General features: G+C 41.4%; 2 protein-coding genes across 6 annotated transcripts; one reads left to right on the forward strand and one right to left on the reverse strand.

Annotated features, from left to right (window-relative positions):
* Positions 1-188: 188 nt before the first annotated feature.
* LOC111968439 (sex comb on midleg-like protein 4) lies at positions 189-19,778 on the reverse strand. 4 transcript variants are annotated; one of them, XM_070445085.1, is made up of 9 exons: positions 8,083-8,244; positions 7,521-7,758; positions 6,826-7,049; positions 4,545-4,674; positions 4,240-4,440; positions 3,514-3,672; positions 2,751-2,969; positions 2,370-2,515; positions 189-1,716 (listed from the first exon to the last, which is right to left on the reverse strand). In XM_070445085.1, the coding sequence occupies exons 3-9, from the start codon at positions 7,042-7,044 to the stop codon at positions 1,591-1,593; spliced, it is 1,200 nt and encodes a 399-aa protein (XP_070301186.1). In that variant the 5' UTR covers positions 7,045-7,049; positions 7,521-7,758; positions 8,083-8,244; the 3' UTR covers positions 189-1,590. The 4 variants fall into 4 exon arrangements, with proteins under 4 accessions (XP_070301186.1, XP_023849750.1, XP_023849748.1 ...); XM_023993982.2 differs by lacking the exons at positions 7,521-7,758; positions 8,083-8,244 and adding an exon at positions 19,527-19,778; XM_023993980.2 differs by lacking the exons at positions 7,521-7,758; positions 8,083-8,244 and adding an exon at positions 18,711-18,955.
* Positions 19,124-27,842, forward strand: LOC111968438 (AFG1-like ATPase). Of its 2 annotated transcripts, none has more exons than XM_070445084.1 (13): positions 19,124-19,274; positions 19,737-19,945; positions 20,118-20,169; positions 20,299-20,400; positions 20,563-20,693; positions 21,074-21,173; positions 21,282-21,340; positions 21,654-21,736; positions 21,932-22,002; positions 22,192-22,292; positions 23,392-23,532; positions 23,939-24,046; positions 24,177-25,436. In XM_070445084.1, exons 1-13 carry the CDS (start codon positions 19,148-19,150, stop codon positions 24,207-24,209), a joined length of 1,317 nt encoding a protein of 438 aa, XP_070301185.1. In that variant the 5' UTR covers positions 19,124-19,147; the 3' UTR covers positions 24,210-25,436. The 2 variants fall into 2 exon arrangements, with proteins under 2 accessions (XP_070301185.1, XP_023849747.1); XM_023993979.2 differs by lacking the exon at positions 24,177-25,436 and adding an exon at positions 25,445-27,842 and having other exon boundaries at positions 19,125-19,274.
* The last annotated feature ends 127 nt before the right edge of the window (positions 27,843-27,969 follow it).

The raw sequence follows: 27,969 nt of genomic DNA on the forward strand, positions 1-27,969 counted from the left end.
AATATACTGAAGTAACCTGTAATAAATAATGTTGCATCAGGAAGCAGAACAATCTGAATTAACATATGATTGTGTCACCATGTGGACACATTTGGTAACGTTTAATTATTATTTCCCCATGAATCCTAAGCTTCATTTCATTCTGTAAATTGGTTGATATCACAAAGAAAGATGCTCCTCAAACCATACCTTGTTCCCTTAATATTTTCTTAATTTAATACTTAGGATACACAGCCAGGTTAAATACACACATTGAGTGTTTTCCATTTAAAACTCACAACACAAAAGCAAACATGAGATATTCAATACATTGAGAACTTCTTTAGCACCAATACAAATAAACTCATCCATACCTTGGTTATTCTCTGACTTACAGTATATCTTTCCAATATGATTTTCAAAATAAAAGACATTGTCCCAGCTTGATTTGACTTGGCATGGCTAACATGTAATCATATACAGCTCCATTCACATACACTGGTTACTAAAATGTACACATACTGCCAAACTGGCACACACAAGCAATGCTATATGGCCTCATAACCCAATACTGTAGACATTTTTCCCGGTGAGTGTTGTCATCCCTTATGCTCTCCAACTCTGTTTCAAGAATGATAACGTAGTAAAACATTTATATAGTAAATACCCACACAATCAAGTTTCAATGAATTTGTAAGGTGTCTGAAGATGATGATTATTTGACAATCTGGTATATTCAACTAGAAATGGCTCATTGTCATGTATTTGAGCACAAACATGTTTTTTTTAACCATTTTAATCAAAATAATATGTAAAACAATATGCAAAGTCATTTGTATTTCTGCACTGAGTTTAGTTTACATTATTTTGTGTAAAAAACAAAAGAGTTTAATAATGTTTAACATGGGCTTAAACTCCTGTTTCTAATCACATGCTTCACAATATGAGTTTACATTGATGTGTATAGATTTTGCAAAACCATATGTGGAACTGGAACTGTAGCTTCAACCCTATGACACATTCAAATCACTTTTGTGAGGGTATAGAATCAAAACAATATGGGACAATTTTTATGTGTTTATCACACATTTGTGGGGCCTTAACTACGTTTTTAGGAGACCAAGTATAAATAATAGTTTATCTAAAACAATTCCTACTTCTCAACAGATCATAAATGTGACTTGCTATGTGCTTTGGGCACATAGGTACATTAATAAACTCATTTATGGAACAACTGTATCCTCGAAGTAGTATAGTCTACTTTTCCCAATATTGCCTGCCAGTGTATCAGTTATGCATTCCAGAATTAGCATATTGTGCCATCTGTATAAACCAAAAAGTTATTTCAACATAAAAACTAGAATATCCCCAAAACGTTGTATTCCATCAGAATACAATTTTTGTTTCATTAGCTACATAACATCTGAAAATGCTAAATAATTTGTCAAATATAGCATCCCAAATGGCACCCTATTTCCTATATAGTGTACTACTTTTGACCAGGACCCTTAGTGCTCTGGTCAAAAGTAGTGCACTATATAAAGGTGCCATTTGGGTGGCATCCACAAAGTTGGGTCCCACAGATTGATGGAGTGAAAAAAATGTTCAGATTCAGAACTTGTTTTGTTTTAGTTTGTCGATGTGATTGCAGAGCTTCAGGGCTGGCCCCAGCTTCAGTCCTAGGTACTTCATCATCATCTCACTCTTTAGAAGTAACAACGCGTTGCCGTCTATCTCCTGTGGGAAAGAAAGTCAGGTTATATCTCCACAAGTAAACTAATCATACACGTGTATCAGTGTTGTTCACTGAAATGACTGAATTGAAATGGAAGTGACGTGACCCAAATCCTGGTTAGTATTTCACAAAACATCACATCCAGATATAATCCGATCACCGTTGCAGATCCATCCACTGGACACAGATGTCAGTTCAACATCTAGTTTTGATTTACATTTGGTTAAGTTGTCAACTAACGTGAATTCAACGTGAAATCAACCAAAAAAAGTCACCATGTCATTGGATTTAGGTTGCAAGTTGGTAGCATAAAAAAAAAAAAATCCCTTACGTTGATGACTTTTTGCTAATCCAAACAGTTTTCCACGTTGATTTAATGTTAGCACATTTTTTGCAGTTGTTGAAATGACGTGGAAACAATGTTTATTCAACCAGGTTTTGCCCAGTGGGCAGGCCTCAATCTCAATGAGATTTTCTGTGATTCCTCACACCCTGTCTCCTCGCCTCCTTCTCAACTATATTGGAGGAGAAGGTCCAAGGTTCCTCTGTTCCTCCCCCCTGACCTTCTCATCCAAGGCGTTTTGAGAAGGTGAGGAGTGAGGATGCAAGGTATCAAAATATTAATTCATTAATAGTGAGCCCAGGGGTAGCCTACATGCTTCCTGAATATGTCCACATGAGGGCCCAGGGAATGGGGGTCAGCGTCTCTGATGAACCACACCACGTCCTCTACACTCCAGGTGGAAGGGTCCTTACTGGGGGGCACCTTGGACTCCTGGGAGTCCTGAGATGGATTGTACGCTGGATGAGAAAAGAGAAAGACAGGTACAGAATAAAGATTTCACTACTGGTCTATTTTACCTGGTTACGGCATTGTGATTATAGCAAGAAACAAACTTTCCCAAAACGGCCAGGTTTTCCAGAAAACCCAGTTGGAAGATCGCCGGAATCAGAAGGGAATAAGCAGGAAAACCTGGTAATTTTGGGAAAATTAACAGAATTTTGCAACTCTAGTCTCCACTCTCCAGTTTCTTACCTATCCTGTTACCTTCCAGGAAAGTATTTGGACTAGACGTCTGTCTACACATGCCCATGGGGGAGGAGCTGTTGGGGAATTGCTGCGAGGAGCGAAACCCATAGGACGGTTTGGATGAGTAGGAGGAGCTTATGGCACTAAAGGCGGAGTCACCTGGGTCCATTGAGTAGCGTTTGTCTGACGGGTCCAGAAGGTACTCCTCTGGCATGGAGGTTTCAGCTGTGAAATGAATGGAAAGAGATGACATAAGTAAAAAAATATTTGCAACACTTTGAATCACTTTTGGATAGAAGCTGAAGTCTTTGAAATATGTATTTGAAATGCCGTTCTGTGCTTTAATTGTCCAATCCGAAGCAACAAACGCACATGTTTGGGGAATTGAGCCTAGGATATTTCTGGGGGACATGGGAGTGTTCTAGGTAGTCTTCTGGCATGGAGGTCTCAGCTGTTTGGGTAGGAATACAGGGATTTTGATAATGGATTACTAGGGATTACACAAGTAAAACACCAAATGATGTGTATTTCACAAATTGTCATTCTGTGCTTCCATGTGCAATCTGAAGCAATATAGTACAATATTTGGGGTACTGAGCCCACAATATTTCAGAGGGACAATTTCTCAGAGGCTCTTGTTAAGTTACAGGACTGTGTTTTCTAAGAAGTAATGTACAATGCATCAGATCTGCACTCCTGCCTACATAATTGCCCCTTGTAGGATAAATAAAGTACTTTGAATGTAATTGAATAAAGGACAGTACATTACCCTCTGATTGGTAGGAGGCATTATGCTGGGTGATTGGTTGGTCGCTGAAGAGGTTTTCACAGTGCAAGCTGCGACAGAGCTTCTTGAGGAAGCGTAGCACGTAGCCGACACTGTTGACCACAGGCAGACTCAGAAGGTGCTGCTTCCCATCGAAGGTGGCTGGAAATCAAAGGGGACACTTGATTAACCTAGAAACTTTGTTGACTTCCTATTGTAGTAAAGCTTGTTGCAGTTAACCTTGCCCTAGGCGACACAACTCTACAGCCATGTCTCCAAGCAACAATCTCAAAGCAACAAATGTCACCCTATTCTAGAGCCTTTATGGGCCCTGGTCAAAAGTATTGCTCTCTACACTGAGTGTACAAAACATGAAGGACTCCTGCTCGTTCCGTGACATAGACTGACCAGGTGAATCCTAGTGAAAGCATTGCTCCCTTATTGATGTCACTTGTTAAATCCACTTCAATCAGCGTAGACGAAGGGAATGAGACGGGTTAAATAAGTATTTTTAAGCCTTGAGACAATTGAGACATGGATTGTTTATGTGTGCCATTCAGAGGGCGAATGGACATGACAAAGGAAGGATACCTCATGGTTATTAGATTATCAAATGAGTGTATGCCAATATCTGTTATTTCCCTATGGGCAATTTCTACTAATGAAATAAATGAATATAAAACAGAAATCTCAGTTACACTACATACAATCTGTGGGTTTATGTTATACCTGATATTTTCTCTCCTCCGTAGCCCTGTGTGAGGAGAGTGAACACAGCTTTCTGCTGGAAGGCACTGTCGATGCAGCCCTGGACAGCCTGCTGCAGCACCACAGAAGGCCTGTCAGGCCCAAAATGATCTGGGAGCTGCTGCAGCTTCTTCCTATCCAGGTTAGGACCCATGTTGGCCTGCTTGTTGATGTAGATACACACTGCAGGGAACACAACGAGAGAGAGAGACCCATGTTGCCCTGCTTGTTTATGTAGATAAACACTGCAGGGAACACAATAGGAGGGATCGAAAGGCGTGGCCTACCTGTGAGCACCTGGGGCGTGGCAGAGTGAGGGATGGTCGCAGCATCCTGGGGGATGGAGCTCATGTCTGGTTCTGGGGTGCTGCTGGGAGGAGAGATGGCCAGGGGAGTCATCACCATCCTGGGCTTCAGCTGCAGGGAGACACAAGGGTAGGATCTCAGTATCTACAGGGTTATTTGTACACAGTTTAAATGGATCACTTGTAAATAATGGCATTTTATTCCAGTTTTAGGTAGCAAGTCTAAAATTATCCTGTATGGCTCAGTTGGTAGAGCATGTTGCTTCCACAGCAGGGTTGTGGGTTTGATTCCAGGGGCCTCCCATACATAAAATGTATGCACACATTACTAAGTAGCTTTGTATAAAAGGTCTTCTAAATGGCATATATTATTATTATTAGTAGTAGTACTATTATTATTAAAATATTATGGTTTGCAACTTGCATTAGTAAACACTCAACAGCAATCTCCACATGAATATACAGTCCCAGTCAAAAGTTTGGACACATCTACTCAGTCAAGGGTTTTTCTTTATTTTTACTATTTTCTACATTGTAGAATAATAGTGAAGACATCAAAACTATGAAGTAACACATAAGGAATCACAAAAAAGTTTTAAACAAATCAAAATGTATTTTATATTTGAGATTCTTCAAATTAGCCACCCTTTGCCTTGATGACAGCTTTGCACACTCTTGGCATTCTCTCAACCAGCTTCATGAGGTAGTCACCTGAAATGAATTTCAATTAACAGGTGGGCCTTGTTAAAAGTTAATTTGTGGAATTTGTTTCCTGCTTAATGTGTTTGAGCCAATCAGTTGTGTTGTGACAAAGTAGGGGGGGTATACAGAAGATAGCCCTATTTGGTAAAAGACCAAGTCCATATTATGGCAAGAACAGCTCAAATAAGCAAAGAGAAATGACAGCCCATCATTACTTTAAGACATGAAGGTCAGTCAATACGGAAATGTCAAGAACTTTGAAAGTTTCTTCAAGTGCAGTTGCAAAAACCATCAAATGCTATGATGAAACTGGCTCTCATGAGGACTCTCATGAATCCATATGTGTTATTTCATAGTTTTGATGTCTTCATTATTATTCCACAATGTAGAACAAATAAAAAATAAAAAATGGAATGAGTAGGTGTGTTCAAACATTTGACTGGTATTGTATTTGTATGGCAATTTGTACACAAAACAAAAATGTAAACGCAACATGTAAAGTGTTGGTTCCATGTTTCATGAGCTGAAATAAAATATCCAACAAAAAGCTTATTTTTCTCAAATTTAGTGCCCAAATTTGTTTACATCCCTGTTAGTAAGCATTTATCCTTTGCCAAGATAATCTATCCACCAGACAGGTGTGGCATACCAAGAAGCTGATTAAACAGCATGCTCATTACACAGGTGTACCTTGTGCTGGGGACAATAAAAGGCCACTCTAAAATGTGCTGTTTCGTCACACAACACAATGCCACAGATATCTCTAGTTGAGGGAGTGTGCAATTGGCATGCTAACTGTAGAAATGTCCACCAGAGCTGTTGCCAGAGGAATTTAATGGTAATTTCTCTATCATAAGCCGCCTCCAACATCGTTTTAGAGAAGTTGGCACTATGTTGAACCAGCCTCAAAACCGCAGACCATGGGTATGGTGTCGTGTGGGTGAGCAGTTTGCTGATGTCAGCGTTGTGAACAGAGTGCCCCATGGTGGCGGTGGGGTTATGGTATGGGCAGGCATAAGCTACAGACAACAAACACAATTGCATTTTATCGATGGCAATTTGAATGCACAAAAATACATTGACGAGTTCCTGAGGCCAATTGTGAGGCCCATTTTTTAAAAAGGTTTCTGTGACCAACAGATGCATATTTCTATTCCCAGTCAAGTGAAATCCATAGATTAGGGCCCAATTTATTTATTTAAATTGACTGATTTCCTCATATGAACTGTAACATCTTTGAAATTGTTGCATGTTGCGTTTATTTTTTTGTTCAGTGTAAATAACTTTTTACGAAATAATTCATAATATTCCCTATTCTTATTGCGACACTCACCAATCATTTTAACAATGCAGACATTTTGCTAGGCATATGCAGTGGCCAATCAGAATACTAATACTAATATGTAAACAAATTTGTCTGGGGGGTCTGTCTTGCTACATCATCATATGCATTTTTAAACATCCTGCATCCCCACTGCCACCCCCCTTCCCCTCTCTTTCCCCCCATCCCATCCCATACCCTCCTCTTCTTCTCCCCTCCCATCCCATCCCTGACACTGACCTTGAAGCCAGGCTTTCTCCCCCTCTTCTTGGGAACTTTGAGAGGAGGAAGGGAGTCAGGGTAGTGGGTTGGAAAATCCATCTTGCGATGAAGTGGGGGTCTCCCTCTCTTCCTGCCGGGAATCTTTCCTGGCTGGCTGGGGAGGAAGGAAGGAGACACTGCAGGCGACTGCATTTCACTGTTGTTATCTGCTTTCTGTGCTGCTGCAAGTACACTCATTGGGGCTGCAGGGAGACATACAGGAAGGAGGGAAACACAAAGGGAGATATAATAATAATTTAAGACCGCATGGCTTGTAATCTAAACCACTGTTAGTGCACACGTCATACATCAACATTGTTCTTTCATAGAATCAATCATCTCTTCACATATAACAAACATACACATGCTGCATAAGAATCTATTGAAATTGTGCCTCCACATTCCAGCTACTGAGGCTGATGTGGGAAAAGATGCTGTCACATCACATTAACCACAACAACAGTAAACAGAAGAGCCTGCAAGACATTCTGCTGCAGGGCACTAATGCAGCCAGCTACAGAAAATTGAGTTGAACACTAAAAAACAGACAACACAAAAGGCAACCACGCATAAAAGCAAGCTCCTCCTGATGGAACAGATCTACCATCCAGTCCATCCTATCCTCATTGTGAGCCCCAACATTCTGGCTGCTTGTCTACCAGCGCTTCCGTTACCTGATCTCCTCTGATCTAGAACGCTTGAGAAGCAAGGTCTTCCCTTCTTCGATCCCTGTTAGAGTCCAGATTAGCAGGAGAAGGTTCTAAGCACAGCACACTCCCTCAGCAGGCTGTGAAAGCCATTTTGCCTCTAGCTGCTGTACTGTACGTGTTTCTCCCTGCTCCTTTCGTCTCTGCTGCTGCTACCGCTGCACGGCACACAGGCTGGCTGGCTGGCTGCAGACATCTCATTACACTAATGCATTCAGCAGTGGCAGAGGGAGGGAGGGAGGGAGGGGGGGAATTGATTTCACTGCACAGCTATGAACTACCATTACGATGACAGTGCTCACCCTAATCTTAAAAAAGCAGCAGCCTCAAGTGCCATCCTACTGACGGAAAAAAAAAGAATACATACATGTCTCATATATACACAGCACAGAAGGCTATGCACACAGGCACTGCTAAATTATTATAGTGGTCAGAATATAGCAGTAGCATGCAGCATGCTTCCTCCTTCCTTCATGCAGACAAAGACAATGAAAAATAGGAAGAGAAGACATAGCCAATATGCACACACCATCAGAAAGAATGAGGATTGGAGAGTATATCCCTTTTCAGTTGATCTCCTACTGAATCCCCCTCTGTCCTGTCTGTGTCTGAGTGTATTTGCCTGCTTCTAAATCTCTTGAACCGCAACGCAGAGTGGAATCTCCACTGTAATGGTGTGTGTGTGTGTGTGTGTGTGTCTGTGTATCTGCCAGAAACGTTCTACTGTTGTCATGGCAACAAGCCTGTAACACCATGGTGGCTGTAACTCCCATGTTTTGCCGCTTGAGTCAGGCTCCCTCAAAATTGGGAGGATGAATAATGAGTACAGAAGACATCCTCAAACCAACCACTAACTACAATAGGAAATTAATTAGAAAGTATTGAGTGTGTGCATATACTACCGGTCCAAAGTTGGGACACACCTACTCAGGGTTTTTCATCATTTTTACTATTTTCTACATTGTAGAACAATGGTGAAGACATCACAACTATGAAATAACACATATGGAATCATGTAGTAACCAAAAAAAGTCAAAATATATTTTATATTTGAGATTCTTCAAATAGCTGGTGACAGCTTTGCACACTCTTGGCATGTGGTAATATTTTCCTATCTTGAGAGTAAAAAAAAAAATGCTATAGTAAAGTGCCTCTCCAGCTGAATGAAAAAATGAAAAAAAAAAACGATTTATATCATCTTATTTTATATCGATTTAATCAAAAACTATACATCGTACTCCACAATATGTCAAAGTGTAGTTCAAAGTGTAGGTTTAGGTCTTGTGATATTATACAGCTCTACAATGGATGGTTAGTGGTGTTATGTTTGTTTGTAACCAAGTGGGATATTACCACATCTGGGAAAAATCAATTTGGATGGTCCTCCAACTGATAATTACTAGTTAAATCAGCCATGAATCCCCTTGTGACACAGGGAATGGAAGCTTGTGGTGTGCAACAAGGAGGGGAAATTGAATGCAAGATTCACAAAAAAAAATGAAATTGTTAAAATAATTTTAGCCTGTCTATCTATGGGTAGGTAAAAGGGTTGATGTGTTACGCTCATTCTCACCACAAAACACCAGAAAATGGCCAAAGTAGAACCAGCTCACCTACTTTTACACTATGATTTGACTATTAGATGTTCAATGTTTCTTTTGAAATTTACCATATTAAAACAAGAGTTCAGTTCAAGTAACAGGGTTGACCTTGAAATTATAGACAGACTATAATCACTAGTCACATAAAATAAATAATAACCTTCATAAATAACCTTTCACTTCAGCAGTAATAAATTCATGAACTTCTTTGAGGAAAAGATCAGCTCATTAGAAAGCAAATTACGGACTCCTCTTTATATCTGCGTATTCCTCCAAAGCTCAGTTGTCCTGAGTCTGCACAACTCTGCCAGAATCTAGGATCAAGAGAGACACTCAAGTGTTTTAGTACTATATCTCTTGACACAATGATGAAAATAATCATGGCCTCTAAACATTCAAGCTGCATACTGGACCCTATTCCAACTAAACTACTGAAAGAGCTGCTTCCTGTGCTTGGCCCTCCTATGTTGAACATAATAAACGGCTCTCTATCCACCGGATGTGTACCAAACTCACTAAAAGTGGCAGTAATAAAGCCTCTCTTGAAAAAGCCAAACCTTGACCCAGAAAATATAAAAAACTATCGGCCTATATCGAATCTTCCATTCCTCTCAAAAATGTTTGAAAAAGCTGTTGCGCAGCAACTCACTGCCTTCCTGAAGACAAACAATGTATACGAAATGCTTCAGTCTGGTTTTAGACCCCATCATAGCACTGAGACTGCACTTGTGAAGGTGAACATTTGAACAAGGTGTGTACTAATTGAGCCTTCATTGAAGTTTGGCCGTTCAGAGTTATATCATCCGAGGCTCCAAGCATCTTGTCCTCCGCAGTGCATCACTTAGTGCTGCCAGAAGAGCCTACTGGCTCACTGATAGCATCCCAAGTCACCTACATCATTCTTTGGAGAAGGCATTGTGAGAGTCCCTCCGCTCTAGGTTTGATTCCATTCCTAAGAAGTGTGTCTATTCAGCGGACAAGTTTGGCACCTGGTTTAACATCGTTCTCTGGTCGGAAAGATAATCAGGTTTTGTCTCTGTGAATGGTTTGTCGTCTCTGACAAAGCAACTGTAACATTTCGGTGTTTCCGTGCCATAATATTGGTTCCTGTTTTTAGAGACCACATTACCGTTTGCTTTTCATATCTGATATATGCTGCGTTTTTAGGCCGCGTTCTTGGGGATTGTGTTAAGGTCATCTTGCGGCGATAACATAATGTTAATGTTTCACTGCTACTGTGGCAAACCTTGACACTACGAGATATAGCTGAATGTACACGCCTAGATACAAGGTGGTCTTCAATGAATAGCTAGTGGGTGAAAGCCCTCAAACATTTGTCCATTCTACTCGTAGAAGTGCCTGATAGATTTTTCAGACATAAGGAGTGGATTTGGCTTTGCAAACTTTCATACACTCTTTTGAGATACTCGGGACAGTCATAACATGTGCTGCTGTGTTTCTTACTGGCTCCCCAAGCTACAAGTAGAATCTTAATGCTTGACTACTGATCAAATTAGATCTTGAATTTGGTTTGTTACAGTTTGTCTCATAAATACAAAGTGGCTCTGATAAGGACCGTCCGATCGTTTCGGGGCTTCTTAGGTTCTTATCTTGTCATTCTTGACCGATAATCAGATCAAGACCCTATGGTTTGCCTAGAACAGCTTTTTCTCCATCTACGTAACATTGCAAAAATCTGAAACTATTCTGTCCAAAAATGATGCAGAAAAATTAATTATCCATGCTTGTGTTTACTTCGGTTAACGTATGTGTAATAAGAACTCGACTCTCTACTTTCCGGCTACCCGGATAAAGCACTAATAATTCAGTTAGTGCTAAAATACGGCTGCTAGAATCTTTACTAGAACAACAAATTTGATCATTATTCACTCCAGTGTTAGCCTCCTTACATGGCTTCCTGTTAGGCAAGGGCTGATTTCAAGTTTTACTGCTAACTCTACAAAGCATTACATGGGCTTGCTCCTACCTATCTTTCCGATTTGGTCCTGCCGTACATACCTACACGTACGCTACGGTCACAAGACGCAGGCCTCCTAATTCTCCCTAGAATTTCTAAGCAAACAGCTGGAGCGCAGGGTTTCTCCTATAGAGCTCCATTTTTATGGAATGGTCTGCCTACCCATGTGAGAGACGCAGACTCGGGTCTCAACTCTTAAGTCTTACTGAAGACTCATCTCTTCAGTAGGTCATATGATTGAGTGTAGTCTGGCCCAGGAGGTGTGAAGTGAATGGAAATGCTCTGGAGCAACGAACCAACCCCTTGCTGTCTCGTCCTGGCCTGTTCCTCCTCTCTCGCACTGGATCTCTGCTGCCTCTAACCCTATTGGTAATCCTTGGCATCAATGTTGTGCCCTCCTACTGGGTGCTCTTACGTCTTACTTTGCCGTCCCTAAGAGGGTGCGTACTGAGTGTGTGGTTGATTCACTGACGTGATCTTCCTGTCTGGTTGGCGCCCCCCCCTTGGGATCTGTGCCGTGGCGGAGATCTTATGGTGGCTATCTCGGCCTTGTCTCAGGATGGTAAGGTTGGTGGTTGAAAGTATATCCCTCTAGTGGTGTGGGGCGCTTGCTGAGTTTGGCCAAAGGTGGTGGGGTTATATCCTGCCTGTGTTTGGCCCTGTCCGGGGGTATCATCGGATGGGGCCACAGTGTCTCCTGACCCCTCCTGTGTCTCAGCTCCAGTATTATGCTGCAGTAGTTTATTGTACGGGGGGCTAGGGTCAGTCTGTTATATCTGGAGTATTCCCTGTCTTATCCGGTGTCCTGTGTGATATTTAAGTATGCTCTCTCTAATTCTCTCTTTCTTTCTTTCTCTCTCTCTGCGGAGGACCTGAGACCTAGGACCATGCCTCAGGACTACCTGGCATGATGACTCCTTGCCGTCCCAGTCCACCTGGCCGTCGCTGCTGCTTCCCCAGTTCAACTGTTCTGCCTGCGGCATGATGGATATCCTCTGAACTGTTACAGGTATTTATAAAATGGAGTGTTCTGGATCGCGTGGTCACTACGAAAGAATGTCAGGCCGAGACTGCTGTTTCAGATACTGTCTCTAGAGAAACCGAGCAGTAAGCGGTTCAGGATACTCTATAAATGATCTGTGACTATGAAAAGCTCAATGAAATTTAATCCCTGAAGGGTGCTCGTACATTGTATGGGCATTCCTACGGCACAATCTAAACGTGTGATTTATTAGTATCTAATGACCATGCTGGTCAGTTGCTTTGGTTATGATCTTTTGAACATCTTGGTCCATGTATCTTGTCTATAATCTCCGACCCGGAGGCACATCTACATACACTATTATGCAGAAGAAGGACTGGCCACCCCTCATAGCCTGGTTCCTCTCTAGGTTTCTTCCTAGGTTATGGCCTTTCTAGGGAGTTTTTCCTAGCCACCATGCTTCTACACCTGCATTGCTTGCTGATTGGGGTTTTAGGCTGGGTTTCTGTACAGCACTTTGAGATATCAGCTGATGAAAGAAGGGCTATATAAATAAATTTGATTTGATAAATTACTAAAAATGCACTTTAGCAAGTCTTCATTCATATTGACAATTAGATTGATTGAATTCTCCATGTGGACTATACCAAAGGGCACTTCATTTCATATAAAAGTATTTTAAAATTCAAAATTTGTAAAAATGTCTACTTTACATATCAAAGGGCACTCATTTTGTGGAACGACCCAGTTCTGGCCGTTGGAATGCTCTCGTCAAGATTGTTTGTTTATTTGTCATATGCACATGAAAGACATGTAGTCACTACATGACAAATACAGTGCATTTGGGAAGCTTTCAGACCCCTTGACTTTTCCATATTTGGTTACGTTACAGCCATATTCTAAAATGGATTAACATGTTTTCCCCCCCCTCTTCAATCTAGACACAATACCCCATAATGACAAAGCAAAAACAGGTTTAGACATTTTTGCAAATGTATAAAAAAAAATTTTTTTTAAACGTAAATATCACGTTTACATAAGTATTAAGACACTTTACTCAGTACTTTGTTGAAGCACCTTTGACAGCGATTACAGCTTCTAGTCTTCTTGGGTATGACGCTACAATATTGGCACACCGGTATTTGGGGAGTTACTCCCATTCTTCTCTGCAGATCCTCTCAAGCTCTGTCAGGTTGGATGGGTAGCATTGCTGCACAGCTATTTTCAGGTCTCCCAAGAGATGTTCAATCAAATCAAACTATTATTTGTCAGATGCGCCGAATACAACAAGTGTAGACTTTACCGTGAAATGCTTACTTACAAGCCCTTAACCAACAGTGCAGTTCAAGAAGAGTTAAGAAAATATTNACAAGTGTAGACTTTACCGTGAAATGCTTACTTACAAGCCCTTAACCAACAGTGCAGTTCAAGAAGAGTTAAGAAAATATTTACCAAGTAGACTAAAATAAAAAAGTAATAATAAAAAGTAACACAATAAGAACAACAATAACGAGGCTATATAGAAGGGGCACTGGTACCGAGTCAGTGTGCGGGGGTACAGGTTAGTTGAGGTAATTTGTACATGTAGGTGAGGGTGAAGTGACTATGCATAGATAATAAACAGCGAGTAGCAGCAGTGTACAAAAAGTTCAGCAGTCTTATGGCTTGGGGGTAGAAGCTGTTGAGGAGCCTTTTGGTCCTAGACTTGGCGCACCGGTACCACTTGCCGTGCGGTAGCAGAGAAAACAGTCTGTAACTTGGGTGACTGGAGTCTCTGACAATTTTATGAGCTTTCCTCTGACACCGCCTATTATATAGGTCCTGGATGGCAGGAAGCTTGGCAGTACTGGGCCGTTCGCACTACTGGGCCGTTCGCCGTTCGCACTAGCGCCTTACGGTCAGATGCCGAGCAGTTGCCATACCAGGTGGTGATGCAACCGGTCAGGATACTCTCGATGATGCAGCTGTAGAACCTTTTGAGGTTCTGGGGACCCATGCCAAATCTTTTCAGTCTCCTGAGGGGTAAAAGGTTTTGTCGTGCCCTCTTCACAACTGTCTTGGTATGTGTGGACCATGATAGTTCGTTGGTGATGTGGACACCAAGGAACTTGAAACTCTCGACCTGCTCCACTACAGCCCCGTCGATGTTAATGGGGGCCTGTTCGGCCCGCCTTTTCCTGTAGTCCACGATCAGCTGCTTTGTCTTGCTCACATTGAGGGAGAGGTTGTTGTCCTGGCACCACACTGCCAGTTCTCTGACCTCCTCCCTATAGGCCGTCTCATCGTTGTTGGTGATCAGGCCTACCACTGTTGTGTCGTCAGCAAACTTAATGATGGTGTTGGAGTCGTGTTTGGCCACGCAGTCATGGGTGAATAGGGAATACAGGAGGAGACTAAGTACACACTCCTGAGGGGCCCCCGTGTTAAGGATCAGCGTGGCAGACGTGTTGTTGCCTACTCTTACCACCTGGGTGCGGCCTGTCAGGAAGTCCAGGATCCAGTTGCAGAGGGAGGTGTTTAGTCCCAGAGTCATCAGCTTAGTGATGAGCTTCGAGGGCACTATGGTGTTGAACGATGAGCTGTAGTCAATGAACAGCATTCTCACATAGGTGTTCCTTTTGTCCAGGTGAGAAAGAGCAGTGTGGAGTGCAATTGAGATTGCATAATCTGTGGATCTGTTGGGGGGGTATGCGAATTGGAGTGGGTCTAGGGTGTCCGGGAGGATGCTGTTGATGTGAGCCATGACCAGCCTTTCAAAGCACTTCATGGCTACCGACGGGAGTGCCACGGGGCGGTAATCATTTAGGCAGGTTACCTTCGCTTCTTGGGCACAGGGACTATGATGGTCTGCTTGAAACATGTAGGTATTACAGACTCAGTCAGGGAGAGGTTGAAAATGTCAGTGAAGACACTTGACAGTTGGTCCGCGCATGCTTTGAGTACACGTCCTGGTAATCCGTCCGGCCCAGCGGCTTTGTGAATGTTGACCTGTTTAAAGGTTTTGTTCACATCGGCAGTCATCCAGAACAGCTGGTCCTCTCGTGCATGCTTCAGTGTTGCTTGCCTCGAAGCGAGCATAAAAGGCATTTAGCTCGTCTGGTAGGCTCGCGTCACTGGGCAGCTCGCGTCTGGGTTTCCCTTTGTAATTCGTAAGAGTTTTCAGGCCCTGCCACATCCGACGAACGTCGTAGGATTCAATCTTAATCCTGTATTGACGCTTTGCTTGTTTGATGGTTCGTCTGAGGGCATAGCGGGATTTCTTATAAGCGTCCGGATTTGTCTCCTGCTCCTTGAAAGCGGCAGCTCTAGCCTTTAGCTCGATGCGGATGTTGCCTGTAATTAGAGGTCGACCGATTATGATTTTTCAACACCGATACCAATACCGATTATTGGGGGACCAAAAAAAGCCGATACCGATTTATCGGACGATTTTTATATATTTGTAATAATGACAATTACAACAATACTGAATGAACACTTTTATTTTAACTTAATATAACACATAAATAAAATCATTTTAGTCTCAAATAAATAATGAAACATGTTCAATTTGGTTTAAATAATGGTTAAACAGTGTTGGAGAAGAAAGTACAAGTGCAATATGTGCCATGTAAAAAAGCTGGTCAAATCCGGAAACTATCATTTCGAAAACAAAACGTTTATTCTTTCAGTGAAATACGGAACCATTCCGTATTTTATTGAACGGGTGGCAACCCTAAGTCTAAATATTGCTGTTACGTTGCACAACCTTCAATGTTATGTCATAATTATGTAAAATTGTGGTGGTGTACTCCTCAATACCATTGGATGAATCCAGGAACATATTCCAGTCTGTGCTAGCAAAACAATCCTGTAGTGTAGCATCCGCACCCTGACCACTTCCGTATTGAGCGAGTCACTGGTACTTCCTGCTTTAGTTTTTGCTTGTAAGCAGGAATCAGGAGGATAGAATTATAGTCATATTTGCCAAATGGAGGTTGGGGGAGAGCTTTGTATGCATCTCTGTGTGTGGAGTGAAGGTGGTCGAGGATTTTTTCCCCCCTCTGGTTGCACATGTGACATATGCTGGTAAAAATTTGGTAAAACTGATTTAAGTTTGCCTGCATTTAAAGTCCCCGGCCACTAGGAGCGCCGCTTCTGGGTGAGCATTTTCTTCTTTGCTTATGGCCTTATAGAGTTGGTTGAGAGCGGTCTTAGTTCCAGCTTCATTCTGTGGTGGTAAAAAGATGGCTACGAATAATATAGATGAGAACTCTCTTGGTAGATAGTGTGGTCTACAGCTTATCAAAAGGTACTCTACCTCAGGCGAGCAATACCTCGAGACTTCTTTAATATTAGACTTCGCGCACCAGCTGTTATTGACAAATAGACACACACCCCCACCCTTCGTCTTACCAGAGGTAGCGTCTCTGTTCTGCCGGTGCATGGAAAATCCCGCTAGCTCTATATTATCCATATCGTCGTTCAGCCACGTCTCGGTGAAACATAAGATGTTAGAGTTTTCGATGTCCCGTTGGTAGGATAATCTTAAAACGTAGGTCATCAATTTTATTTTCCAATGATTGCACGTTAGCAAGAAGAACGGATGGCAATGGGAGTTTACTCGCTCGCCTACGGATTCTCAAGGCTGCCCTCTCTGTGGCCCCTTTTCCTGCGTCTTTTCTTCACGCAAAAGGCGTGGATCTGGGCCTGTTCCAGTGAAAGCAGGATATCCTTCTCGTCGGACTCGTTAAAGGAAAAAGTTTCTTCCAGTCCGCAGTGAGTAATCGCTGTTCTCATGTCCAGAAGTTATTTTCGGTCATAAGAGACGGTAACATTATGTACACAATAAGTTTTAAAAAACAAGTTAAACAAAACGCAAAAAAACTAACAAAATAGCACAATTGGTTGGGAGAATGTTAAACGTCAGCCATGTTCTTTGGAGCCATCAGGTTCAAGTCTGGTCTCTGACTGGGTCACTCGAGGACATTCAAAGACTTATCCCGAAGCCACTTCTGCGTTGTCTTGGCTGGGTGCTTAGGGTCATTGTCCTGTTGGAAGTTGAAACTTGGCCCCAGTCTGAGGTCCTGAGCACTCTTGAGCAGTTTTTCATCAAGGATCTCTCTGTACGTTGCTCCGTTCACTTTTCCCTCGATCCTGACTAGTCTCCCAGTCCCTACCGCTGAAAAACATCCCCACAGCATGATGCTGCCACCACCATGCTTCACCGTAGGGATGGTACCAGGTTTCCTCCAGACGTGACGCTTGGCATTCAGGCCAAAGAGTTCAGTCTTGGTTTCATCAGACCAGAGTATCCTGTTTATCATGGTCTGAGAGTCCTTAGGTGCCTTTTGGCAAACTCCAAGCGGGCTGTCATGTGCCTTTTACTGAGGAGTGGCTTCCGTCTGGCCACTCTACCATAAAGGCCTGATTGGTGGAGTGCTGCAGAGATGGTTGTCCTTCTGGAAGGTTCTCCCATCTCCACAAAGGAACTCTGGAGCTCTGTCAGAGTGACCATCGGGTTCTTGGTCACCTCCCTGACCAAGGCCCTTCTCCCACGATTGCTCAGTTTGGCCGAGCGGACAGCTCTAGGAAGAGGCTTGGTGGTTCCAAACTTCTTCCATTTAACCTCTACGGGATGGGTGTCCCTAAACCTGGACGGTTGTTGCTAACGTCCGCTAATGTGACTAGAATGACTTTGTATACAACAGCCATCTTTCCGGGACATAGACATGTGTAATATGTTCAATCAACAGTAGCTATTACAGTGAAAAAATACCATGCTATTGTTTGAGGAGAGTGCATAAGAACATAAAAATGATCACAGCAACTGGTTTAATACATTCACCTCTGAAGGTAAATAATGTACTTACATTCAGTAATCTTGCTTTGATTTGTCATCCTAAGGGTCCCAGAGATAAAAATGTAGCATAGTTTTGTTTAATAAAATCCATTTTGATGTTCAAATGTAGGAACTGGGGTCTACAGTTTAACCCCAAATAGTTTCAAATAGCATCAATAATTTGATATCTTTGCTTCAGGTCCTGAGCTACAGGCAGTTATATTTGGGTATGTCATTTTTGGTGGAAATTGAAAAATGTTGTTAGCGAATGTCATTCTAAAACAAGCTCGAGACTTTTATTTTGGCTGCTGTTTTTGGAAGCTGCAAAGCAACTAAAGTCTGGGCTACAGTTGCTTGATTGACTTGCTAACCTAGACTAGCTACGTTCAGCTCATGTCCTTTGCAGATGTCACATTCCTGACAAAAGTTTGTAAGTATAAAAAAGATTTATAACCGAGTAAAGGGAGACGTAAAGTAAGAATTGAATGTGTAAATGTTAATTCATAGTCGTAACATAGCATCGTACATTTACAGATCTAATTTAATGGTTACGTTTCATGTTTCACACATTGCTTTTCTTACGATCTTAACAATTTAGGTATGGATTTTCTTACGATCCTAACAATACATACATTCAACCTTTTGGCAGCTATCTGGCTCCAAATACATTCAGCCTCTTGCAAATTGAAGGGAAATTATGAAACATTGAGAGACTAAAGATAAATTGTAAAACAATTAAATTAATTGGTAAAATTTTTGGGGAAGCGTTGCTTACCTTGGCAACCGTGAATACACATCACTGGATGCTATGCTACTGGCCTCATACCATGAATATGCATGAATATCCATCTGGAGATATCTCAAAGTTAGTGTTTTTTCTCAAAGTTGCCGTGATATCACGAGTCCTACTTATATCAGTACACTCGTAACAACTTAAGCATTACAAAAAATATATTCTATCAAATAAACCTCATGTGATAAAAATAAGCCATTCATTTTTGTTGTTGACCAAATTCGACACTCATTGATTTCTCTCTCAAACTCTTTGCTTGGTGGACGAAACAACGAAATAAATGCACCTGCTGGAGGGACACATATTTTCCGCCGAGTTGGGCCTCTCTCTTTCTCTTCTACTACTGCCCTCTCCTGACGCATTTCAGAATCGTTTTGTGCATTTCCGCCTTGTTCAATAAAGTTGGAATTGAAGCCAAAATGGCGACGTGCATGTTGTCGTCAAAGATGTCGCCCTTGGTGTCACCCATCATTAGATTTCTACTGAAAGATCAGTACTATTCCTCGAAAACGATATGTAACGGTGTGACTAACATTTCCAGACGAGGTGAGCATATTATTTTGGTGAGGCAAGAGCTACATTGACTGCTGTGTGTTGTTCAAAATGAGTACTGACAGTTAGTTAGCATAGCTAGCTTCTCTAAACCCCCTAGTGCCAGCTGTCAAACTTAATTCCATTCCTGACCTGTCTAGTTAGACTAGATAGCTAATTAACTAGCAACCTATGCGTCAATCAGCCATTATTATAATGACATTTTTAGATAGCTACTTACATTGTTACGGTGCTTACACAACTTACCTTTAGAGACGAGGGAATATCGAATCGCTGACGGAACCTTTTGGCTTTGGACAGTTTGCTCGCTAACGTTAAATGAATAACGTTACGTTTCTGCTCTTAGCACGTTAACCAATAACCGCCACAAGGGGGGTCTAGCTAACTATGTGACTAGTTACCACAGCTTCAGGATGTAACGATAATTCCGATTCCGTGATCTTTTCTACTGCTCAGGCTACTCGACGGATGCTCTCCCCCAGCCGGCTGCAGAAGACAGCAATGCTGCCGCAGCGTACAGCGGACCAATGGAGCACTACAACAGTCTGGTCAGGGATGAGTCGCTGCAAGAGGACCCGCATCAAAAAGCCGTGGTTCAGACCTTGGATAAAATGCACAAAACCCTAAGAGGTTACAACAACCAGCCTACGTCCCTCTTCTCGAAGGTAATCCGATTTCTATCCATGTTCTTACTGATGTCAATAATACATTATTTGATTTTTAACACTGTCAAAACACATTAAATAATGTATAGACTATAATCTATAGTTAACCCTATATTCACACACTCACAATACATTGAACAATACATTGAACACTGTCTATTTTATTTGACAGTTTTTCTCTAAACCAAAGCCCCCAAAAGGGTACTACATCTATGGAGATGTTGGTAAGTAGTAGCTGTATAATATCCATCTTTGTGCTGCCACTTTAGCATTACATTTATGATATTTCCCTTTTTGACTACATTGCACATTTGAAACAATGAATTATCATTCAGTTTTTCTCTGTTTTATAGGCACAGGGAAAACGATGGTTATGGACATGTTCTACTCATACGTGGAGACAGAGAAGAAAAAGAGGGTCCATTTCCACGGCTTCATGTTAGATGTACATAATAGTAGGTTAAGTTGTGTCGCTAAATGACGATTGACATGACTTGTTGATCATACTTAATGTCAATAATGAGTTGAGCAATAGATTCAGATTGATTGATTGAACTGAGATCTATGAGCAGGTCCAGAGTCAACTCAATCTTTGTTCTTTTACTTATTGTATTTAGGGATACATCGCCTTAAAAAGAGCCTGCCAAAAAGGAAAGCTGGGAGGATGGCTAAAGTCTATGACCCGATTGCGCCAATAGCAGAGGAGATCAGTGAAGAGGCCTGTCTGTTGTGCTTTGATGAGTTTCAGGTAAGGTCCGGGGGATATTCCTCTTACTCTTCCGGGGGAAAGGAGGGCAACCTCCCCAACTCCGTCTAGCAACTAGCCTCTGTGTAAAAAGAAAAGAGTACAACTCTTAGCGGTGGATCACTCGGCTCGTGCGTCGATGAAGAACGCAGCTAGCTGCGAGAACTAATGTTATACCTTCATTTTATAATTGTACAAAATCATCTGAATAGCGTTAGCTAATGTATGGATGTGATAATGAGGAATCCTGTTTTAGCCAAAACCTGTTTTAGTTGGACTAATAAAGTTATATTCTATTCTATGCATGGTTCCCAGTATTGGAAGCATGAAAATATAACAGGATATAACTATATGAGTGAATTGGTTGTAAATTCATTCCACAGGTGACAGACATTGCAGATGCCATGATTCTGAAACAGCTCTTTGAAAACCTCTTTAAGAATGGGGTTGTTGTAGTGGCCACGTCCAACCGGCCCCCAGAGGGCAAGTAGAATATTACATCACAAAACAAATACCTTGTTGAGCTGCGTTCAGCACAATCCATAGAGGACAATCTATACTGATCTAACCAGACCTATTCCGCTCTTCTAGATTTGTACAAGAACGGACTACAGAGGGTCAACTTTGTGCCATTTATTGCTGTGTTGAAGGTAAATAAGAAATACATTTCTGATTTCTTTTGTATATAAGACAAATGTATTCTACTGTATTTTAGTCAATGGCACGCTGACATTGCTCATCCTAATATTTATATATTTTTTAATTCCATTCTTTTACTTTTAGATTTGTGTGTATTGTTGTGAATTGTTAGATACTAGTGCACTGTTGGCGCTAGGAACACAAGCATTTCGCTACACCCGCAATAACATCTGCTAAATATGTGTATGTGACCAATAAAATGTGATTTGATTTGAAAACGTACAGGCAAGGTTTGTCTTACGGTAGTCTGCCTCTTACATGCAGAACTATTGCCAAGAGCTTCGTCTGGACTCTGGGATAGACTACCGCAGAAGAAACAGACCCTCAGCTGGGAAACTGTACTTCCTGTAAGAACTGCATGGTGCAAACCATGGATACAGCCATGAGGCATTTCAATACTCAAATTACTAGGTTATATTTGGTAGTATTTATTTTAGTATGGAACTCTTTCTTTCAAGCCAATTTGTGTTTGTTCAGTATAGTTTCATGTTTTAAATAATGTGGTTCATCATATTTTGCTATGTTACCCTTTTTCGACACAGCTCAAGTGAACCTTGTGTTGAGGCAATACTGGACAAGATGTTTGACGAGCTGGCCTTCAAACAGAACGACAGTAAGATGCTCATGTTGTCATTGAGTGTAGATAAAGAGGGATCGATGGAGCGATCTGTAATTATAGGTGCAAGATATGAACATAACATTCTGTATTAATGGTATACTTAATAATATATTGAGCTTCATTGTGTTCATCATGTTGAGTTTATTACTTGTAATTTAGCTAAACCAGATTTTCTTTCTCTAGTAACACGGCCAAGGACTCTGAAACTGCTAGCCAGGGAGGTCAGTCTTATGAAAACCTGTGGGACCATAGCAGACTGTACCTTCGAGGAGCTGTGTGATAGAGTAAGTGACCACACCAGACTGTACGTTTAACTGTACGTCCTGTGTTACTTAGTTGGTAAGAGAGTTGTGGGTTCAATTCCCACAGGGATCACATAGACATACTAAATATAGTGAGCTCCAACAGTATTGGGACAGTGACACATTTGTTGTTTTTGGCTCTGACCTACTATGAGGTTAAAGTGCAGAATGTCAGCTTTAATTTGAGGGTATTTTTTAAAATACATATCAGGTCAACCGTTTAGAAATTACAGCACTTTTTTTCCAGATTATTTTGTGTCCAATAGAAATTAATGGTAAATTATGTATTGTCATTTTGGAGACACTTTTATTGTTAATAAGAATATAATGTTTCTAAACACTTCTACATTAATGTGGATGCTACCATGATTACAGATAGTCCTGAATTAATTGTGAATAATGAGTGAGAAAGTTACAGATGCACAAATATCATACCCCCAAGACATGCTACCCTCTCACCATTACAATAACAGGGGAGATTGTCTTGGGGGTATGATATTTGTGCATCTGTAACTTTCTCACTCATTATTCACAATTAATTCAGGACTATCTGTAATCATGGTAGCATCCACATTCACGTAGAAGTGTTTAGAAACATATTATATTCTTATTTACAGTAAAAGTGACTCAAATGACACACTACATTATTTACCATTCATTTCTATTGAGCACAAAATAGTCTGAAACAAACAGCAAACGCATCCAACAAATTTGTAGAGTCACAAGCTTGATGTAATCATTGTGTGCTGAGAAAATTGGACCAAATATTACACTTTTGACTACTTTAATACATGTAAGTGAATTTGTCCCAATACTTTTCGTTCCATTGAATGGGGAGAGTAAATTAAGTGCTGCAGCCTCTAAACGGGTCACCCGATAGGGATGAAAATACCCTCAAATTAAAGCTGACGGTCGGCACTTTATCCTCATAGTCATTGTATCGTTTCAAGTCCAAAGTGCTGAGTACAGAGCCAAAACAACAAAACATATCACTGTCCCAATACCTTCGGGAACTCACTGTATATATGCACTCCCTGTACTGTAAGGGTCATACTTATACATGATGTGTTTTGTGTTCTAGCCATTGGGTGCCAGTGACTACTTGGAGATCTCCAGGCAGTTTGATACTGTATTCATCAGGAACATTCCCCTGCTCACTATGAACAAGAAGACTCAAGCGAGACGCTTGATCACGCTTATAGATGCCTTCTATGACCACAAGGTAACATTACAAACCACTTTAGTTTTAATTTATGTTATTTATTTGCACCTAATAAGAAACAAAATCAACAAGCATAATCGTACAGGGAGGGTGAAAAGAGGGCTTTATTTCTAAGCTTGAGGCTGGATCATTTTAATATGGTATGGTTTATACGGAAACTTTGTCTGTGCGCCATAAATTCTTATCTCACATCTTCTATTATTGTAACACATTGTTATTGTTTTTTGAGACTATCCTTTGATATTAGTGTGCTTTTTATATGTACCGCTGAGGTTGTTTGATTAGCATTGTTGGAAGCACTTGTTTTCTTTTTTTGAGTTGCTTAAAACTAGACTGGTCCCAGTTTTAGGACCAGGCTTGATGAGAACAACCAGTGTCAGTAAATGTCTCATCCTGGGTCCCCCAGGTACGAGTGGTGATTCTGGCCGATCACCCTCTGGATGACATCTTTGTACACGACGGAGATCACGAACACCACCATCATGAACTCATGGATGATCTCAACCTAAAAAAGGTACGAATTGCAGCCAAATACTCCCAACTTTATATTCTTGGTCTCTAACTTAGGTAGAGAGTATATGACCTACAATATACTGAGTGTACGAAACATTAGGATATTGAGTTGCACCCCATTTTGACCTCAGAACAGCCTCAATTCGGTTGGGGCAAGGTGTTGAAAGCCTTCGACAAGGATGCTGGCCCGTGTTGACTCCAATGCTTCCCACAGTTGTCAAGTTGGCTGGAGGTCCTTTGGGTGGTGGACCATTCTTGATACACACAGGAAACTGTTGAGCGTGAAACCCCCAGCAGCGTTGTAGTTCTTGACACACACAAACTGGTGCGCCGGGCATCTACTACCATACCCCGTTCAAAGGCACTTAAATCTTTTGTCTTGCCCATTCACCCTCACATGGCACAAATACACAATCTATGTTTCAATTGTCTCAAGGCTTAAAAATCCTTCTTTAACTTGTCTTCTCCCCTTCATCTACACCAGGGTCTCCTAACAGGTTGATCGCAGCCCACCTTTGAGTAGCTCGCTAAACAATTCTGAAAGTATATGCAATTTTCAAGTACTCCACCGTAAACTGTCATTAACAAATATAATTTGTATCTATTATTTGTTATTTTCAAACTTTCACATTAAATGAGCAGTAGCAATACAGAATCATCACTAGACTGGTGCCTTAGAAGGCATATTCTTTACTCACTAGATGCACAATTAAAGGGCCAGATGCGCAATTAAAGGGAATTCCCTTCAGTCTTCCAGAATGAAGAAAAATGTGTCTTCTAATGTGATTTAAGCATTGACATGGACTCAGAACATCCTATTTAGTTGTTTCTCTATGAACAATTGTAATTTTGAGAGTGAAAGACCAAAAAATCTAGAACCAGAAAAAATAAATAAAAATAATTTGGGAAAATATAAAACAATTTGGGGGGGAAATCACAGATTTTATAGGTCCCCCTTAGTTGTTTATTAACCATTTATTTTACCAGGTATATTGACAGTACATAGTGCACTACTTTCTCTGGTACACTGGTACACTAAAGACACGGGAGAAGAGAATAATGTGATTATTTGAAAGTTAGAAAAGTATCTTGTGACATGTTTTATTTTTTTAAAGTAGTTCTCATGCTAGAAATGGTTGGAGACCCCTGATCTACACTGATTGAGGTGGATTTAACAGGTGACATCAGTAAGGGATCATAGCTTTCACCTAGTTATGGAAAGAGCAGATGTTCCCAATGTTTTGTACACTATGACCTTCTGTTTGTTGACTTCTCAGCTTCTCTCCAAACCTGCTTTGTTCTCAGACTTTAGGAAAACACCAAAAAAGACCAAACACTTTCACTAATGGTGTTTTTCTATTGAATGCATTTACACCCTCATGTGTTGTTCCTGGATCAGGATGCAGCCAGTGAGTTGTCTATCTTCAGTGGAGCAGAGGAGATCTTTGCCTTCCAAAGGACAGTGTCTCGCCTCACTGAGATGCAGACCGAAGAGTACTGGCTGCAAGGGGACAGGAGCACCATCACCACGTAGCTGTACTGTACCCCTCATCAACCCTCTAAACCCTTCACTACCTGCAAGGACAGTGAAAACCACCTCACCAGTACAGACTATCAGTTAATTTGACGGGATCAGTTTGAGCATGGCGAGGCGCAGAATCACTAATCATGATCACATATAATAAGTGTGGTGATTTGTAGATCAGTGATTCTACGCCGTCCGACTGCAAAGTAGTCCGTCTCAAACATGCACATACACTACCACGAGGGACTCCAAACAATGTAATATATTTATTATACTAAGGAAGTATGACTTCAAGCCTTTATGATTTTACTTTGCCATTGCACTTTACAAACTGACCATATTGTACAGAATATTTTAAGTTAAACCTTTATCTGTGGAGTTCTTTCTATACTGTACACATACGGTAGATAGGGTAAATTGTATGAATGGTGTTTGCAAAAAAGTTAAATGAAATCCACTTATACAAATGGAACTACTGGTTCAAGATACATTTGTTTATTTTATTGATATCTTATGATGGAAAGGATTGTCTATTTTAATAAGTGATGTACTGTATTATTTTATTGAGAAGATCATAGAGAGTGATGACTACAGTATGGTTCATACGGATGTATGTAAGGCTGTTTGTCTCTGATGTTGAAAGCAACATCCTGCCTTCTTCATGGTTTTGAAGTTTTATTTAGCAAACAAATGACTGTAACCTGAGTGCCAGCCTATGCTGTGCTGTCATGCCACCTCTTTGTCACTCATTGTCATGTCAAATAATTGGAGTGGGAATGAGTACAAACATCTAGGATCAGGCTAGGAAACACAGATTACTGGGCACAATTGTGTAGTTTGACATGACATATACTTTATGACCAGAAGTATGTGGACATCTGCTCGTCAAACATCTCATTCCAAAATCATGAGCATTAATATGGAGGTGGTCCTCCCCTTTGATGCATTAACAGCCTCCACTCTTCTGGTAAGGCTTTCCACTAGATGTTGGAAGATTGCTGAAGGGACTTGCTTCCATTTAGCCGCAAGAGCATTAGTGAGGTTGGGCACTGATGTTGGGCGATTAGGCCTGGCTCGCAGTTGGTGTTCCAATTCATCCCAAAGGTGTTAGATGGGGTTGAGGTCAGGGCTCTGTGCAGGCTAGTCAAGTTCTTCCACACAGATCTCGAACAAACCATTTCTGTATGGAACTCGCTTTATGCACGGGGGCATTGTCATGCTGAAACAGGAAAGGCCCTTCCCATAACTGTTATCACAAAGTTGGAAGCACAGAAGCGTCTAGAATGCTGTAGCGTTAAGATTTCCCTTCACTGGAACAAAGGGACCTAGCCCGAACCATGAAAAACAGCCCCTGACCATTATTCCTCCTCCACCAAACTTTACAGTTGGCACTATAGATTCGGGCAGGTTGCGTTTTCCTGGCATCCGCCAAACCCAGATTAGTTAGTCGGACTGCCAGATGGTGAAGCGTGATTCATCACTCCAGAAAACGCGTTTCCACTGGTGGCGGGCTTTAAGCCACGCCAGCCGACGTTGATCTTAGGCTTGTGTACGGCCCATTTCATGAAGCCCCTGACTAACAGTTATTGTGCTGACGTTGCGTCCAGAGGCAGTTTAGAACTCGGTAGAGTGTTGCAACCGAGGACAGATTCACTTCGGCACCCGGCAGTCCCGTTCTAATGGCTTTTATGGCTTACCACTTCGCGGCTCAGCCATTGTTGCTCCTAGACGTTTCCACTTCACAATAACAGGTATTGTAGATATTTGATCGTAGAGTAGTGGCCCGAGGGAACACCTAATGTGTTATGAAATGTCATGTAATATTTCAAATTGCGTATGACCCCAGGAAGAGTATGGGGATCCTTAATAAATACAAACAACACTTATAGTTGACCGGGGCAGCTCTAACAGGGCAGAAATGTGAAAAACTGACTTGTTGGAAAGGTGGCATTCTATGTGCTACGTTGAAAGTCACTGTGCTCTTCAGTAAGACCATTCTACTGCCAATGTTTGTCTATGGAGATTGCATGGCTGTGTGCCCGATTTTATACACCTGTCAGCAACGGGTGTGGCTGAAATAGCCGAATCCACTCATTTGAAGGGGTGTCCACATACCTTTCTATATATAGTGTATCTTTACTGTGTAGTACCATGTGTAATTTTGCCCTCCATGATCATAATAGTATTATAATTATTATTTGCAATACCAAGTAAGTACCTTTTTGTAATTATGCAGAATTATTGTATTAAATGTCTTGGTATGTTGCCTTTACTTGAAACGTTCCAACCTGTCAATGTGATGCAATACAGTGAGCGTGTCACTTTAACGCCGATTCCTTCAATGCAATCCAGGGGGCAGGTCTTTTCTTTCATCTGGGACTATACAGTACTAGTAGCCA

This window comes from Salvelinus sp. IW2-2015, linkage group LG9, assembly GCF_002910315.2.
Source record: "Salvelinus sp. IW2-2015 linkage group LG9, ASM291031v2, whole genome shotgun sequence".
Taxonomy (NCBI): domain Eukaryota; kingdom Metazoa; phylum Chordata; class Actinopteri; order Salmoniformes; family Salmonidae; genus Salvelinus; species Salvelinus sp. IW2-2015.

What these genes read in the sequence shown, in the direction of transcription:
- LOC111968439 (XM_023993980.2), bottom strand. Translation starts at nt 18,732, where the DNA reads ATGTGTATTCACGGTTGCCAAG. An exon ending in GTGTATTCACGGTTGCCAAG is followed by an intron (nt 7,050 to 18,710) that starts GTAAGCAACGCT and finishes GTCTCCCTGCAG; the next exon opens with CCCCAATGAGTGTACTTGCA. An exon ending in CGGAGGAGAGAAAATATCAG is followed by an intron (nt 3,673 to 4,239) that starts GTATAACATAAA and finishes TTTGATTTCCAG; the next exon opens with CCACCTTCGATGGGAAGCAG.
- LOC111968438 (XM_023993979.2), top strand. Translation starts at nt 19,148, where the DNA reads ATGGCGACGTGCATGTTGTCGTCAAAGATGTCGCCCTTGGTGTCACCC. An exon ending in GTCCAACCGGCCCCCAGAGG is followed by an intron (nt 21,174 to 21,281) that starts GCAAGTAGAATA and finishes CCGCTCTTCTAG; the next exon opens with ATTTGTACAAGAACGGACTA. An exon ending in ATGATCTCAACCTAAAAAAG is followed by an intron (nt 24,047 to 25,444) that starts GTACGAATTGCA and finishes TTCCTGGATCAG; the next exon opens with GATGCAGCCAGTGAGTTGTC.